The following is a 16,511-nucleotide window of genomic DNA, read 5'->3' on the forward strand; positions in this document are numbered from 1 at the left end:
CAAATCTTAATCGAAGCATTAGCTAACCTCAAGTCTTGTTATATAAAATGAAGTTGAAATATATTTTGATATTTGAATCGATGTGGGACTCAAAGTAGATATCAAATAAAGCATGAGCATAACAAGTTTATATAATAGAAAAAAATGGCTGAGTTTACATGTGTTTAGCGATGTGGGATAGAATAGCTGGGAAAATAAAACAAAAATAAACAAAGAATATATAAGAAGCAAGAATTGACCTCGAGACCTTTGCTTCAAGACCTTTGCTTGAATAAATTAACGCCTTAACCAACAAACCAACTATTTGTTTATGTTTATAAGTGGAGGGATACGTATATATACACTATACCGAAATTTTTTTGAGGGATACGTAAACAAAAATTACACTACCGAAAAAAATTGACGGGTATCCAAGCTACCCTGGGATCCCCTTGGATCCGCCCCTGGCTACAAAGCTTCCAATCATTTCCAAGCACGTTCCGTTAACTTTCAAACATTTCCAAGCTTTATGATATGGTTACCGCTCCCAGTGTGACACTTATGTGATGGTTCATAAGTGACCTAGCGACATTTGAATGGGCGTGGGATATGTATTTTTTAGAATGATTCGTTCTTACATAATTCCAAGGTGTATGTTTAGAACGTGTATAATTAACTGTCTATGGGATATATGCATATTGCATTATTATAATTGTTGATTAAATTATCTCAGTTTGATTATGAATTGTTGGAGACCCTTTGATCAATTTGGCTAACCATTTTTAGCATATTCTTTGCATTGGAACACGATATTGGATTATGTGTTAGTAAACCATTTGGCTTTGAAATATGAGTTAATAAACCATTTTGACTTGAATTTGGGTTCGTTGTACCCTTGCCTTGATATTATTGAGTTTTTGAAAACTTTGTTAGTTTTCTATTAGGGTGTTTGGGAAAACTTTTTAAATGACTTTTGTCTTTTAACTTTTCTAAAAAAATATAAAGATGTTTGGATGATGCAAAAGTTCTTTTCAAATAACTTTTTGTAAAGAAGAAACTGGTGAGTTTTCAAAAGTCAAGAAAATGTGATTTTTTGTAACTTTTGAACTTTTAAAACTAAATCACACTCAAAAGTCAAAAAATATCACCCAAACACTTTTTAAAACCCACTTTTGGCTTTTGTTTCTTCAAAAGAACTTTTATAAAAAGAACTTTTACAAAAAGATCTTTTAGGCTTAAAAAGTTTTCCCAAACACCCCCTAATTTTTGGAGTTTTGACTCTAGCGAAATGATTGTCAATATTATTTACTTAGAATGAATCAATATCAGGTATTCTCACTAGGAATTCATTGGCTGACTATACTTTGATATGTGCTCAAATTGAAGAGTAAAGAAGATACATGTTTTTATCATAAGAGTACAAGGTGATAAACATGGATCAACAACTTTTTCCCATTTTTGCCAAGAGGCATTCGACCAATTGTCACTTTTATCAAATAAAAAACTGCTATAAACATGAATCAGAGCAAGAACGGAATGAGAAGAAGAAAACAGTTTGTTTTAAAGTGGTAGTTGCACGAATGGTTAGAATATTTGAAACAAAACATATATTTTTTGCCCAATTTCAGAAAGAAAAAAAAAATGTATACGAAATTAACATTTCATTTAGTACTGAGTAAAAAAAAAATCAAATTCTTATGCTACGAACAAACATTCAAAGAGTAGGAGCCATTTTTGGCACAACAAAGTAACAAAGCACACTTGCAAAAAAGTATTCTCATTTCTCTCCAAAATTGACATCATCTCTATAAAATTCCTGCCAATAAAACACACAGTTATTATGTTCCTATATAGAACTAAATGTCAGAAATACCAAAATTGACACTTTTGATTCTTTACTTATTTAAGCATTGTACTTTTTTAAAAAATATCTTATCATTTGAAACATTCTACCTAGCTATTGTATATCATTTAAATTTGTTTTGTATTTGGATGACATTGCTATAATTCAGTAGGACGAAATGAGTGTGAGGTGCTATAAATATGTAATAAATAAATGAATGAAAATACATAAATACCCTTGTAGAAATTACCTTGTATAACCAGCATTATACATATTAAGGGTGGTTTGACTTTTCTCTCAACCATTCTACAAAATTGTCAAGAATCAATGGCCATGCTTGACAAGCATCATAATTTTCAAGCTCTGGAAACTTTATCTGCACACATACAAATCACACCCCAAATCCAAATAGTCAAAATACATATAACGAGGGTATTTTGGTCTTTTAATAAATAAGAAAGAAGAAAATTTAAATTCCTTCCACCCTCCCCTACAAATGGTAAAATCCATCCAACATGGTATTTGAAGGATTCCGATGGAATTGAATTCCATCCATTTGACAACCAAAATGGAATCTCCAATTCCAATTCCATCATAAAATCCACAAAATAAAAGATAAGTTGAGTACCTCTTGACAAAAACGAAAAAAGTTAGTCCATTGATCCATGTTAACCACCTTATACTCCTTTTGTATCTATCAAAATTCAAAACATAACACAAAGAGATCAATGATTTTAAACAAAATCACATCCATAACACAAAAAAAGTCAAATCAGAATTAACCACAAACCTTTAAGTAGTCACAGAATGAATCAATCTGAAGTCGGAAATAGGGCCCTAAAACAAGATCAAGTAATACACAAACACTCTCGATGTCTAAGCTCTTTTGTTTATCTTCTGAAATATGTAAAATGATACAAATATGTTATAAAAATAAAATGGTATTTGAGATGCTATTTGGAGTTCAAAAAAATAAAAAACATAAAGATTACCTGTTAAGCAGTAACGAAAGGAGAAGCGATAGAAATCTTCGAAGTTGTTTGGCTTAGCAACCTTCATAAAGAACAGAAAGTTAGATACTAGATACTATTTGGAGTTGAAATATAAATATTTATACGAATGATTACGAGGGGTAAACATGTAAAAATACCTCTCTCTCCAACTCGGAGAGTTCTTTCTTTAGCTTTTTAAGAGTGTCAGCACGAAGAGATTTGAGGCCTGTTCTCCATTCTTCCTGATAAGATAAATTGAGAAGCATTTTTCGAAAAACACCATTTTCTTAAATATTAAAACATGTTATATAAAAAGGGGCAAAAATGCATTGAATTAGATTAGGAAAGATTTATACTCTTTGATGTAAGAAACTAAGTAAACTTATAAAACACACCTGTGGCATACCTGTGTAAAGTATCCCTGCTTCTTAGCATTCATTTTCCTGGAATATCTTTAACTATCAATAAATGAATTACCTTAAAAGATTCAATTTCATTAGAAAAAAAAAAAAAAAAAAAAAAAGAAAAGAAACATACCAAGCAAGCATCAAGATTCTGACATCAGTGTGCTCAACTGATAGATCTGAGCAGAGCTTCTCAACCCCTTCTGGACTATTACAGACAAAACAAACTATAAGAAATCCACAATAAAAAGTACAAATGATCCAATAAAAATTTGACCAAAAGAGTTTTTAATAATGATGATGGTAAAGAGAAATAGTTAAAAGAAACAAATTTATACTTACTCAATCATGCCTATTGAAGTATTAGCATATGATGCAAAGAAGTTGTCTATCCGTTCCACTTCCTTTGTGGCTTTCTTTGGGGCTGGAGAACAGTTGAGAAAAAAAAAATAAGAATATATTGAACAATGCCTGCAAATGTACAAATTTCACTAGGTGTACGTTTAAACTCCATGAAGATGAACTTAAATCCTTTGAAATGGAAAGGCTAAACCTAAACAAATCAGTATAGTAATAGGTGGTGTGAAAAAATTGTACATTAAGATCAACAATATTCTCAACCAATCCCATGATAAACCCTGCAATATAATGTACTACAACACAACTGCATAAATTTGTTCCTGGTTTTCTTTACTCAATCTATCAATCTAATGCTATCAAGCACCAGATCAATTTAACAAAGATTTTTAGGAGATCAATTTCTTCCTCGTTTCAGTGATTGGTTGTAATTCTACACTCCACATTCTCGTTATATCCCTAATAAATAATTCTATTCAAACGCTTTTTAATACTTTCGTAGCGTTCAATTTCACAAAGGCGGACTCCCATCACTTAAACCTCTAATTAATCAAGTTAAGAACTCAATTTCTGCAATCAAACCGCCAACATAATTTCAAAATTCGATCAGTATCGACCCGATTATAACAAACCTACGCATATAAGAATATGAAGCACGGGTTTCATGCAATTTCGGTAGCGTCACAATTAACGCAAGAAAAATATGGAAGAAGTGTATCGTTTTACAAAATATCCAGATTACTGACCAGGTTCGGCAAGAGATGATTTTACGGCGTCCGATTTCCTCTTCGAAGCGCGAGGCATTGTTGATTACGAAATGAATTTTACAAAATTAAATCGGAAATATAGCGGTTAGAGCATTTGATAGGAGAGAGTGTTTTGGAGAGTTTTGAGGGTTTTGGATTTGCTATGTTCGAGCTACGAAGACGAACTGCAATGCCTATGTAGAGACCAGAGACTACACAGTGGGTTTTATAAGAGAGGGGAAAGGTTTGAGAATTCCCTTCGGGTCCTCATAGGGGTTTTTTTTACCCTTTTTTTTTCTTATATTTTAGTCGGGTCTTACCGTCTTAAAGCGTGTTTGATACAGAGCTTTTAGAAGCGTTTGGGAGCTTCTAACTTTTAGTTTTTAACAAAACGCTCTAGTTTAAACAAAAAGCTTCGTTTTGCAGTACGAGCGTTTAGCTTTTAGTTTTAACAAAACGCTCCGATTCTAAAAGCTACTTCATGTAGCTTTTAACAAAACGTTCCGGAGCTTTTGAAATCAATTTCCATAATTACCCTTAAAAATATATTTATATATTTTTTATTTTTAATCAGTTGTCCTTTTATGTAATTTTATATATTTCAAAAGCTTCCAGCTACTTTTGCCAAACATTAATATAACAAATAAAAGCTACAGCTTCCCGCTACCAGCTACACGCTAGCAGCTAACCACTACCCGCTTCCAGCTAACAGCTACTTTTGCCAAACACGCCCTTAATCTAGATCAATTGGATTTTGTGGTATTTATATTTATTTTTTTCGGTTTATTAGTTTAAATTTCGAGGTTTGATGTGATTTTATTTTTGCTTGGATTCATAAAGAGTCGTGTCACATAGGTTGTAGGTAGGAGTTGTTTGATTTTATAAATGGTCGAGTCAACTTAGTGTTTAACGATTTCACAAATAATCAAGTTAGGTTAAAGTTAGATGGTTTATAAATGGAAGTATGCACATATTGACCATTATACTTTTATGGCCTTCTTCCACCGTATGAAGTCTTTCATTCTCAAATCCCCTATATAAGATTCAAGTCCACCATTGTATGTCAGTAACATGTAGCTTGGTAAAGGATAATACCTTACTAGAGTTATTCTTTCTCTAGTGGATCTTCGAATAACAAGAGATCCATACTCATTTATGTAACCTCATCCTATGGACTCTCAGTACTCTCACTATCTACAGGTTCATCTAAGTTCGAAATGCTTCCTCAACTTTCACATATCTCATAAGTATTGATAGGTTTTACAATGTCGTATTCTAAGATTTCATCGAACTTAAATTGATCTTTATTTCATGGTTGCTTTTCTCTATTGGAGCTTGCTGCAATCTCATCCTTATATAGGGGCATTCTTGTTAACGACTGCATCCTCACTTTTAATAACCCTTTTTGTTTTGGTTATCCCAAAAGCAATAATCCATGTCATCTAAACTGTAGCATGTAAAGGTGCATTTCCTTGCCTTTGCCTCGAGCTTGTATATTTTCGGAATCTTTGATCTTCACATTTAAGACACAACCAAATACTTTCAAGTAATTGAGCGAAATCTCACGACTCTTCCATTACCCTTATGGAATTCTGAACCATATAGGGACTGAGGGTCCTCTATTAATTAAATATGTTGTTGTACTCACTGAATCTACCAAAATATCATGGACAGTTGTAACGTCCTAAAAATCATAGTAAATTTGTTTGCATTTTAAATAAGTTAAATTATTCATTCATTGCTCTAAAAACGATTAGAGTCAAGGTATTTTCAAAACATCAGAGTAATTTGTAAACATTCAGTGTGGAATAAATTGTAACACCGTAAAAATTTGAACAATTTTTCACTTTTGAAAAATCCATAAAATATCATTTGTAAACATAAATAAAAACATTGTGTCAACATTATATCAGTACAAAACTCAAGATCAAATATATAAACTCCAATATGCGTGTGTACGAATCATGTCGGCGCCTTTCTGCGATCATTGCTGGTACCTGAAACACATAACACATAACACTGTAAGCATAAATGCTTAGTGAGTTCCCCAAAATACCACTCTAACACATAATAGCCACTCGAGGCTGTAACTCTGTCGACCCTTAGGTCAATGTGTCTCGGTGGGGCCCTCCAGCCCCAACTCTCTGTGGGCCCTCTGGCCCTAACTCTATGGACCCGAAGGTCCTAACTCTGTAACTCTGAATCATGCATATCACATATCACAATAAATCACAACACATAAATAACATGTAATTACACTGACACATAACTCTAGAATACTCTATCACATAACTCTGTTACCACACTAAGTAAAGTATAATGAGAAGACTCACCTCAGGCATCTCGGTAAATCTTTGACTCGGTAGAAATATTGCCTAGCCTCCGCCTATTCAAATAAAGTAAATACTCTCATAAATATAACTCTCGAGACTAGACTCAACCCTCTATTGGCACCCTCAGAAGGGTAAAAGACTATTTTACCCCCTCTTGACACAAGGACTCCATTGTTGACCAAACCCTAAAAGTCAACAAAAGTCAACGGTCAAACTTTGACCCAACTCGCCGAGTGCACTCCGGTGACTCGGCGAGTACACACATGTCCACTAACTCTTTGTCCCGCTTGGTACGTCGAGTCCCTCCCTATGCTCAACGAGTCACACCAGGCATGAATCGCGGGGCCACCCCGACTCAACTCGCCGAGTCTCAAGAAGAACTCGGCGAGTACCGCCTTGAACTCCAGTCCTCTAATCCCCTTTTGACTCACTGAGTCATCCTCCAACTCGGCAAGTCTATTCACTGAGTAATTTACGTGAAACCCTAACTCTACTCACCGAGTCTCAAGAACAACTCAGCGAGTTCATGCCATGCACAACTCTATTGACCTCCTGAGGTCAGATCTGTGCCCCTATGCCATAGATCTGGCCTTCCCAAGCATGAATGCCACGTAAAGTCTGAATATTGATGCTTATATATGAATAACAAGGCATGAAATGGTGATTTAGTCCCAAAAATGGCAACCTAAGTCCAATAACCCCAAACTGATTCATAAAGCTCCAAGGGTTAAGGTCTCTGGACCTCCTTGAGTCCAGATCCAAGGCACAAACTCGAAGAGAGACCATTTGCTCCACATAACCACTCTAAAAAGGGGTTAGAAAACCCTATCTCTAATGATCAACACCAAAACTGGAGAAGGTTCGAACTATTACCTCAAAATGAAGTCTCTGAACTCTGAAACTGCTAGAATCGCACATCCTCTTGCTCTTGGTCACCTTCTTCTTGCTAAACCAAAGGTACAAGGATCAAATGTGACTTCTTCTTCCTCACAACGATTTGGCTCACTTAGGGTTCTCTCAAGGGACTGGTAGCCACAATGAGAGGCTATAAATGCCCTTAAATAGGCCCCAAACCCGGGGAATTAGGGTTTCATTAAACAACGTTGACTCGTCGAGTCCTCGAATGGACTCGCCAAGTCCGGAAGTGAACCCGGATGAACATCCGCGACCATACTCGGCGAGTCTTGGCACCAACTCGCCGAGTTCCTCCACAAACTCCAAAATAATTAAATAAAATAATATACCTGGGAATCCGGATGTCACATAAATCTTCAGGGGATGTAGTGCGATCAGGTCGGACCTTTTTGAAAACAAAAATATCGGAAACCATAAACATAAAATCGTAAGCATAAAGCTTAGTGAATTTCCCAAAATATTCCACACAATAAACATATACAAACGTGTATGTTGGGTCCACAGTTATCATATTGGATACCCCTCGCCCCACAGTCATCAGACTGGATTGCCCTGCACACTAGGTCCACAGTTATCGGACTAGATTATCCTTGGGTCCACAGTCATCATATTAGATTACCCCTGAGTCCACAACATAAGTCTAGATTGCTCTCCCGACCCTCATCTCATGTTTGGATTGCTCCTAAGCCCACATCATAAGTCTGGATTTCCCTCATGTCCCTCAGCTTATGTATGGATTGCTCCCAGGTTTGTTGGCGTACAGCACAAAGCAATACCACCTCAACCCAACCATATTATATCGATATATGCAATAAATAAACATATAACTAGCAAACATATAATTAGGCAGATCTACCAATCTAACAAATTACTACACCATAGCAACATCATATATATCAGGATACATTATACAACCTAGTGGGCCAATATTGGTGCCTTCGACACATGAGTATAGTAAGAAAAAACTCACCTCGATCGGTAACAGATAGATCTCACACACGAGTCGCTGGTGCTAAAGTCTCTCCCACTAAACATATCCAAAACCAAACCCTAATTAGCAATTAAGGTAATATCCTACTTAACAAGTCCAAAAGTCAATGTTAATCCCCATTTAGGCACAAGACCATTTTGCCCTTCCAAATCCTCAACCCCTCACAGTTGACCAAGGGTCAAACTGGTCAAAAAGTCAACGGTCACCAGTTGACTTACGCCCTGCATAATGAGAGTACGCTCTACCTACTTATGTTGTTAAGCCATTTCCTTTTTTTAGCTCTTACTCCATAAAGACCAATCATCCATTTCTCATACATGGTCCTGATAAACGTCTAGAGTGATAAAGTTCCTAACTTTATGCATTTGCATGGCTAGATAGAGCTCAAGTCCAAACTCTAGCTTCCTAACACCTTCTAATGTCTAAAAACTCTTGCATGGATGAATAAAGACATATAAGATCCCATTTTTATGACTCCTTAAATTCATAAACCACAAGAAATGACAACCACAATGTCTGGAGTAGCTTATACTCACAAGACCCAATATTATGGAACCAAAGGACATGAAGATCAAGAATCTAAAGGGATTAAACAAATGGACCAACAAGCTTTGGACTCCTCAAGCACACCTTCAATGATATCCTTTTTCTTAAAACACAAGGAACACTAAAATGCTTCAAAATCCTCACAAGATGGTTAGGGTTTCGAGTTGTAGGCTCAAGAGGGTTGAGGTTGATGATAAGAAGGACCCCAAGGGGTTAAAGTCCTTAAATACGACTCAAAACCCCAAAATTAGGGTTTTTACTTTGCACAGTTATGCTCTACGTAAGATAATTAGTTACGCCATGCTTAACTCACTAGAAAACGCCCCCACTATTATTGGATTAGGTGTCCAAGCCCATAACTATAATTGGTATGCATTTAAGTTGATAGTAGCACAATCCTTTTGGGTTGCCCTCAAAACTAGCAACTAGACAGGATGATATTTGGAGAGAGAGTTTTGATTTATTTTTTGATTAATGAATTGAAATAAATGATATGTTAATATATCATGAAAATTGTAACACCCGGAATCCAAGAGGCCAAATTTGGGAAGGAAAAGCCCTAAGTCAATGAGTCAACTCGTTGAGTCCAAGGAAGAACTCGACGAGTCGGAGCAAGTTCCATGTCGCAGATTAAGTGGCCGACTTGGCGAGTCTGGTCTGGGTTGGGAAACCCTAATTTTAGGACTTGGTGCCCTATTTAAGCATCATATTCTCGTTCCCTCAGCCTCATTTTCAGCCCCCAAACCCCAAACCAACATATCCTTTAAGTAAGAACATGTTTTAAAGATGAGTGTGTATGTAGTAGAGAGAGAGAAAAAAAAAAGCACACACCATCTTCATCGAATCCAATAGAAGCAAAGATAAAAATCAGTGAATTCAAACTTGGGAAGGATTTTGAATTTTGTGAATATATTACCTGTAATAACATTCTTATAGTACCAACTGAATCGATGAATGAGTAATCAGAACTCTATCTTCGTAATCGTCTTCAAGCGCCTACATATAACAAATGCTTATTAAGTTCCCGTGTTTGAGAGAGAACATGATTAGAATCAACCGATAACTCTATTGGTTAAGATTAATCATGGTGAAAATCAATCAGAATGAAAAGATAATTAACAATATAGAACCCTAATCAACAGACAATGTAACAACGTAATAGCCGACCTTGAGGAAGCGACTCAGAAAGGATTTCAATCAAATATGTTGCAATCATGGAAAGTATTCATTACACACGAACGTTTGTAATGAAAGCGACTTATAAAAAAACGCTAATTAGGTGGCTGATTTATCTCTTTCAACATGGAAAGTATTCATTACACACGAACGTTTGTAATCAATAGAATTTGTAATACGTTCAATCAATAGGGAATTGTTTTGTTATGATGACATCATCAGAAATATGGAGAACGATGCAAAGGTTGAAATCAATCAAGGAAACCCAATAAATGGTCCTGATTGTTGAGTGTGACATCATCAGGTTTCGGTTTTAATATATATAAACATAGCAAATATGACAAAACAATTTACATAATGAAAAGTGCGTATTTAACATGTTACATAACACTTATCTTTTGTTAAATCTAAAATAGGTTACCAAGTTATTTAATCTAAAGTATATATTGAATATAATTAACTACAAAGTAAATAAATTATATAATTAAAAAAAATATAATTAATTTTCAATTTAAATTTGAAAAAAATAGTCTAGTTAGGATTCTTTAAGAGACTAAACACTACACTCAAATTATGTACATAAGAAAATACTTTGTTTAGATTGCAAAAAAAGACTTTGTTAATTTTATTTTTAATGAAGACTTGTGGTCAAATGCATTTACGTATTGTTAAACTAAAATCTCAATAGTTTTAGTCATCAATCATGAAATCTATCTCATCACCATATATTGGAATTGTTTGTTATAAAAGTAAAGACTTTTATGGTGTTATTGATTTTTAAATTTGGATTATGAAATTAAAAATTAAGAAAAAATTGATCGCAGTTATTTACATTTTATCCATAGAGATACATATGGCCTTTTGAACAAGTGAAATGTAGTCTTTAGAAGTAAAAATAATTACTCGTTATTCAGCCAAAATTTGTTTTAAAGAATATACTGATTAAAAAATTATTTCTTTCAAATAAAAATTACTAACTTATTTATTTATTTATTCATTTTTCAAAATCGACCATTTTAAAGTTTAAACCCTAATTGGGCTTCTTCGACATAGCCCACCCAAAACCAGAACAAAACCCTAGCTACATATAACCTCTGTCATAGCGGCCACCATCTTAAGCGAACCAGAGAAGATCCGAAGAAGTAGAGCTCTTGTGCTCTCCGAAGACGAACGCCATGGTAATCTATTCTATCTTTTCTTCAACCTCATGTTAAAAATTGCTGATCGTAACTACAAATCGTAGACAGTTTCTTCCTTTTAGATCAATTTCAGAAGTTGAAATTATGTAAACGTACTTCTGTTTTGGTTATAAGAAACCACTACCTTAGATGAAGATTTTAGACTCTTGTTTTTCGTTACTTAGGGTTTTAGAATTTTACGGTTTGCGGTTGTTCGTTTAAGGTTACAAAAGAGATCATTAATAACTTGAGGTTTCATCGCTGTAGTGTAATATAAATTCGAGAATGTAATCTCCATCGCAGATTCTGTGAGTTTGACCTAAATTTGCTGTATATCGATTGTTGCAATGAGCTAAAAGCATATAGAAAATGAGATGCTCTGTTAGCTCTGGTTCGAGCATTCCATGAGTGTTTATCTTTGAGCTCATAGAATTCATATGAACAATCATAAAAATGTTTAATTTTGAAACAGCCTTCACACAAATCATTCATGATCAAGAAGAAGCTCGCAAAGAAGATGAGGCAGAACAGGCCCATTCCTCACTGGATTCGCATGAGGACTGACAACACGATCAGGTCAAATTAATTTCTCCAACTTTCATCATCATTCTGAAATCCCAATTTATGATTTTGCTTTTGTATTTTTTTGTTGACATCTGTTTGTTTGATTCAGGTACAATGCAAAGCGCAGGCATTGGCGTAGAACCAAGCTTGGATTTTGAGGTGCTATTTTGTTTAATTCAATCAAGATTTTTTTTCTTGTTTTTCAATATTTAGCTTAAAGTGGATTTGAGTTTAATGTTTTTAATTTCTTGGAATTTGAAGATGTTTTTGATTTGACCTTGTTTATCATGTATCTTAAATGATGTTAGGCCATTTGTTGTTTTGATCTAAACTTGCTGTTTTTGATAATCAAAGGAAAATCTTTGCAGAGAGTTTGTGTCTCTGATTTTTTGACAAATCAATAGTAATCTTTAATAGAAAGAATAATATTATAATGTTTGACGTCTGTGAAACCATAAACACAAAATTAACCACTTTTTATAAATTCATATATCAATTTTTTTTTCTGGTTTGGCCACATTTGATGATGAGTGGTGACTTGCAACATCAACAAAACATGTGTCTTATATATGAGATTTGGTGTGCATAAGTTATTAAGTTAGCTTAATGATTGATTAATGCAATTTAGTACATAACTTATAATTTGGATTTTTAATAAGCTATTTGAGATAGTTTATTGGTAGTTTATAAGCTAAAAACTAACTTTTCAGTTAGTTCATTAAATTTGTAAGCTAATATTCTTCAAGCACAATGACACACAATGTGTCTGATCACTCATCGCTTGAAATGTTATGTCATGGATAAACTCAAAGGAAATTTTCACAATTTTCGTTATAAACATTAGAGTAATTAAGTCAATTGGATAAATTAGAATTATCAACAATATACCATAAGCTCTTAGGTGTATTAAATTCTTTATCCAATGTAGTACCAATGCGAGATCCGAATGAGACTTTGAAGCTCGTATTGTGGATTTTAGCATTTCCATAAAAATCAAACAAGAACCAAGGAAAAGTATAAATAGGATAACTACAACAAGGTTCTTCTAATATTGTCCCAAGAGTACAAACAAATTTCATGGAAAGGCAATGTTTGCATACTATTTCTCTACTGAAGAGTGGAAAGTATAGGGGTTTACAATAGAGTCGATGGGGAACACTTTTAAAAGTGGAGAAACAAAAATAAATACTTTGAGCTAAAAGAAGACAGGAAGTGCATATACCTACCACAAAGGAAACATAGGAGATACCTATCATAGTCTTACATACATTTTTTTCAGCATAAAAAGTATTTGCCTATGTTTTGTTTGATTCATGTGCGAGTTGAAGTTTTTTGTTTCCACTTTTCGACACTATTTGAATATAGAAAGCTAAGAAATTAGATAGTCATGGTATAGGAAAGTGTTTTATTGGAAAGTGATGCATTGTCTCAAAGGTATTGCGAATGCCAAATGCATAAAAAATCTAGAATTTAAATATTTGACTAAATATTCTTGGAATACTTAAGTGGAGATTTTTTGACAACATTTTCCTAACAAAATCTATTCTTTAAGGTATTAAAAATAAGAGATTTTAGAGAATGACTTTTAAACCCTATCTTTTCTAATTTTAAAACCAATAGATGAAAAAGTTTAATCTACAAATCAAAAGATTTTTTAAAAGTTTGATCGTATCTTAAATTATAATTTATTGTAAAATAAATTTTTGATTAAAAGAAAGTTTATTTAGGCACCTCACGTTCTATACATTGAAATTTTTACATTGTGCTTCAGGTCAGGTCTCTCTCTCTCTCATAGTTCGTCGGTTTATATTAGTTGATTCGATATCCCTTACTTTTGGTTGCACCTACCCATCTTCTTTATGAACAACGATAATTATAATATGCTCATTCATGCATCCAATAATTAATTTATCTTGTTTTTTTTTTTCCGGTAAAAGTAGACTAGTAATTTAATTATATACTAATATTACACAACCCATGAAATTTTTACACCCCTTGGAGTAATAAGCCTGAGGCGGTCACTCCTATCACCCACCACCGTTTAGATCAAGTTTGTTGAAGAGTTTGAGAAAAGCTATCAAAATGAAGTCTACATTAGAAAGATACTTAGACTCTCCTTTTCGAATGGATTCCCAAGGTTATGGTTCTAGAAGACAAGAAATCTCAAAACTATTAAAATGGATGAGTTGGTTGGTATCTTGAAAGTTCACAAGTTAGTTTTAAATCATGAGGAGACAAACATAAAAAGGGAGAAGTTACTAGCTCTTCAAGCTAGCATTGTAAAGCAGAGAAGGAAGAAAATGTTCCCATAAAAAAAAAATAAAAAAATGAGAGATGAAAAAATGTTTTTTTTGTCGGAGGAGATACTTGGTTAAGTGACAATGAAGATGAAGAATACAATTTGTTTAATGGAAATGATTCGTATACAACCATTTTTCTCTATACACAAAAATTTATGTTTTATAAAGTTGTGCAATACAATACTTTAATGCACAAATTGTTATGTATGGAAAAAAAATATTCCTATTCTAATAAATGAATAGATCTATTCTCCTATTGACAAATGTCATAATAATAGAACTCCTCATTAATATTATATGTCACCTATCATGCCAATTGTCAACCTATTAATTATTCATTTCAATTTTCAAATTTTAATTTTCTCACTTTAATTTCCTTAAATTAATAATTAATTCTCCATTTTAAATTTCAAAATTAAAAATTTTCACTTTAATTATGTTAAATTAATAACATTAGATTAAAAAATTAAATTAAATTAATACACATGATAAGGTGATATAACTCCACGTATTTATTTAAATCAACGATTATAATTTTATATAACTAAAAAAACATCTCTTAAACAATAATTTATTTAAAATGACTGATTAATAATTTTGACTTTTTAATATGAAAATTTAATTAATTTTATAACCGTGGTTCTCATGGATTATAAACTAGTTTGTTATATACGAATCAAATCTCTTTGTTTAATGACTAATCATAAGGAAACATATTCTTATCCCTAGTATATGATAAATTAAATACCATCCTACATTTTGTTCCTATCCATCTTCCTATTAATATAAAATAGTGTCACACCCCAAAACCGGAACGGCGGAAACGTTCTGGGGTGGATGACGTCATGTCAAGTATCACAACACATGCATTATAGTAATCAAAGTATAACAAAACATTGCATTAATAGTAATAGTTTTTACAAGGTTACATTAATACATCAAAGAAATACAAGTAATAGAATAAATATAGCGTGGTACTAAGCTATCTTCATCAACAGCTCCAGGGGTGTACCTGTCTAATTGCTGACCTGAGAATACAAGTTATTTGAAAAGCAAGTATCAACATTTTTACAAATGCTGGTGAGTTCATAAGTATTTAGTGACATTTATTCAAATAACTTTATAAAGCAGTAGTTTAAGTGTTTACTGTGTATTAGAGTTCTTTCCAGAAAGTCCTATATTTTCTTTAATAAAGCAGCCTTCTACCAAGACTGGTCAGTGTTGTGTGGTAAAAAGTAGTTTTCCCTAAGTTGCTATCATTATCAAAATACTGAATTTGATTATTGAGGAAAGCAAACGACATCAGGGAATATCATATGCCTCAGCAGTGAGGACTGCTGACTAAGGCAAGGAATCATAGACTCCAGGAAAGTATCGAACGAACGACACGCCTGGTTCAGTCTAACAAATGAAGACACAGACCCCAGAAGGTACCAAATGAAAGGTACTGCTGGTAAGGTCTCAAACAGTGAATACAGACCCGAGACAGTATCAAATGAAAGATATGTCTTGTAAGGTCAGAACAGTTAAAACAGACCCCAGATAGTATCAAATGAAAGATACGTCTTGTAAGGTCAAAACAGTGAATACAGTGAATACAGACCCCAGACAACATCAAATGAATGACGCATCTAGTAAGGTCTAAAACAGAGAAAACAGACCCCAGACAGTATCAAATGAAGGATACGTCTTGCAAGGTCAAAACAGTGTGACTCTGAAAATGAGTTACCAGCATACAGTGTAAATTTCTGGTGAAATACCGTTACCTTAAGACCATGAATTTTAAGGTAACCCGGGATACTCGTAACCATATTAACCGACACTAGAGTACCAGACGCCCTACAAGCGTCTATAAATATGACATTTGTCACCCCTTGGCTTGGTGGGCCGTGGACTATAGCTAGCAGTCAGGGTGCGGGGGTGTCAATCCCGTATAGATCTATACACACAATGTCCGCTCTCCCTACAGGAGACTCTGGTTACCAACTAGACGACGGAGAAGGCCGTGTCCTGAAGATGCATCCCAATTAGTGGGTAGAGACTTCCAAATAGTGGGTTTCTAACGTAAGTGCTGAACTAGAGGTAGAGACTCACAACTGAACTGACTGAAGTAAAACCATATGTCTATGCTTGTGTACATAATATATAACTAATAAATCAAACGACCTTCGGATGGACATCCGATCC

At 33.9% G+C, this 16,511-nt stretch overlaps 2 protein-coding genes across 3 annotated transcripts; one reads left to right on the forward strand and one right to left on the reverse strand.

Moving 5' to 3' along the window:
- Window positions 1–1,621: 1,621 nt before the first annotated feature.
- Window positions 1,622–4,561, reverse strand: LOC145053605 (uncharacterized). 2 transcript variants are annotated; one of them, XM_079001678.1, is made up of 10 exons: window positions 4,322–4,561; window positions 3,561–3,642; window positions 3,352–3,426; window positions 3,221–3,257; window positions 2,973–3,056; window positions 2,815–2,875; window positions 2,613–2,719; window positions 2,451–2,516; window positions 2,073–2,198; window positions 1,622–1,784 (listed from the first exon to the last, which is right to left on the reverse strand). In XM_079001678.1, the coding sequence occupies exons 1-9, from the start codon at window positions 4,377–4,379 to the stop codon at window positions 2,097–2,099; spliced, it is 672 nt and encodes a 223-aa protein (XP_078857804.1). In that variant the 5' UTR covers window positions 4,380–4,561; the 3' UTR covers window positions 1,622–1,784; window positions 2,073–2,096. The 2 variants fall into 2 exon arrangements, with proteins under 2 accessions (XP_078857804.1, XP_078857803.1); XM_079001677.1 differs by having other exon boundaries at window positions 1,622–1,795; window positions 4,322–4,559.
- A 6,773-nt stretch (window positions 4,562–11,334) lies between these two features.
- Window positions 11,335–12,355, forward strand: LOC145053606 (large ribosomal subunit protein eL39z/eL39x). The gene is made up of 3 exons (XM_079001679.1): window positions 11,335–11,460; window positions 11,933–12,036; window positions 12,134–12,355. Exons 1-3 carry the CDS (start codon window positions 11,458–11,460, stop codon window positions 12,180–12,182), a joined length of 156 nt encoding a protein of 51 aa, XP_078857805.1. The 5' UTR covers window positions 11,335–11,457; the 3' UTR covers window positions 12,183–12,355.
- The last annotated feature ends 4,156 nt before the right edge of the window (window positions 12,356–16,511 follow it).

Source organism: Lactuca serriola, chromosome 5 (assembly GCF_051521515.1).
Source record: "Lactuca serriola cultivar US96UC23 chromosome 5, Lser_US96UC23_V15, whole genome shotgun sequence".
NCBI classification, from domain to species: Eukaryota; Viridiplantae; Streptophyta; class Magnoliopsida; order Asterales; family Asteraceae; genus Lactuca; species Lactuca serriola.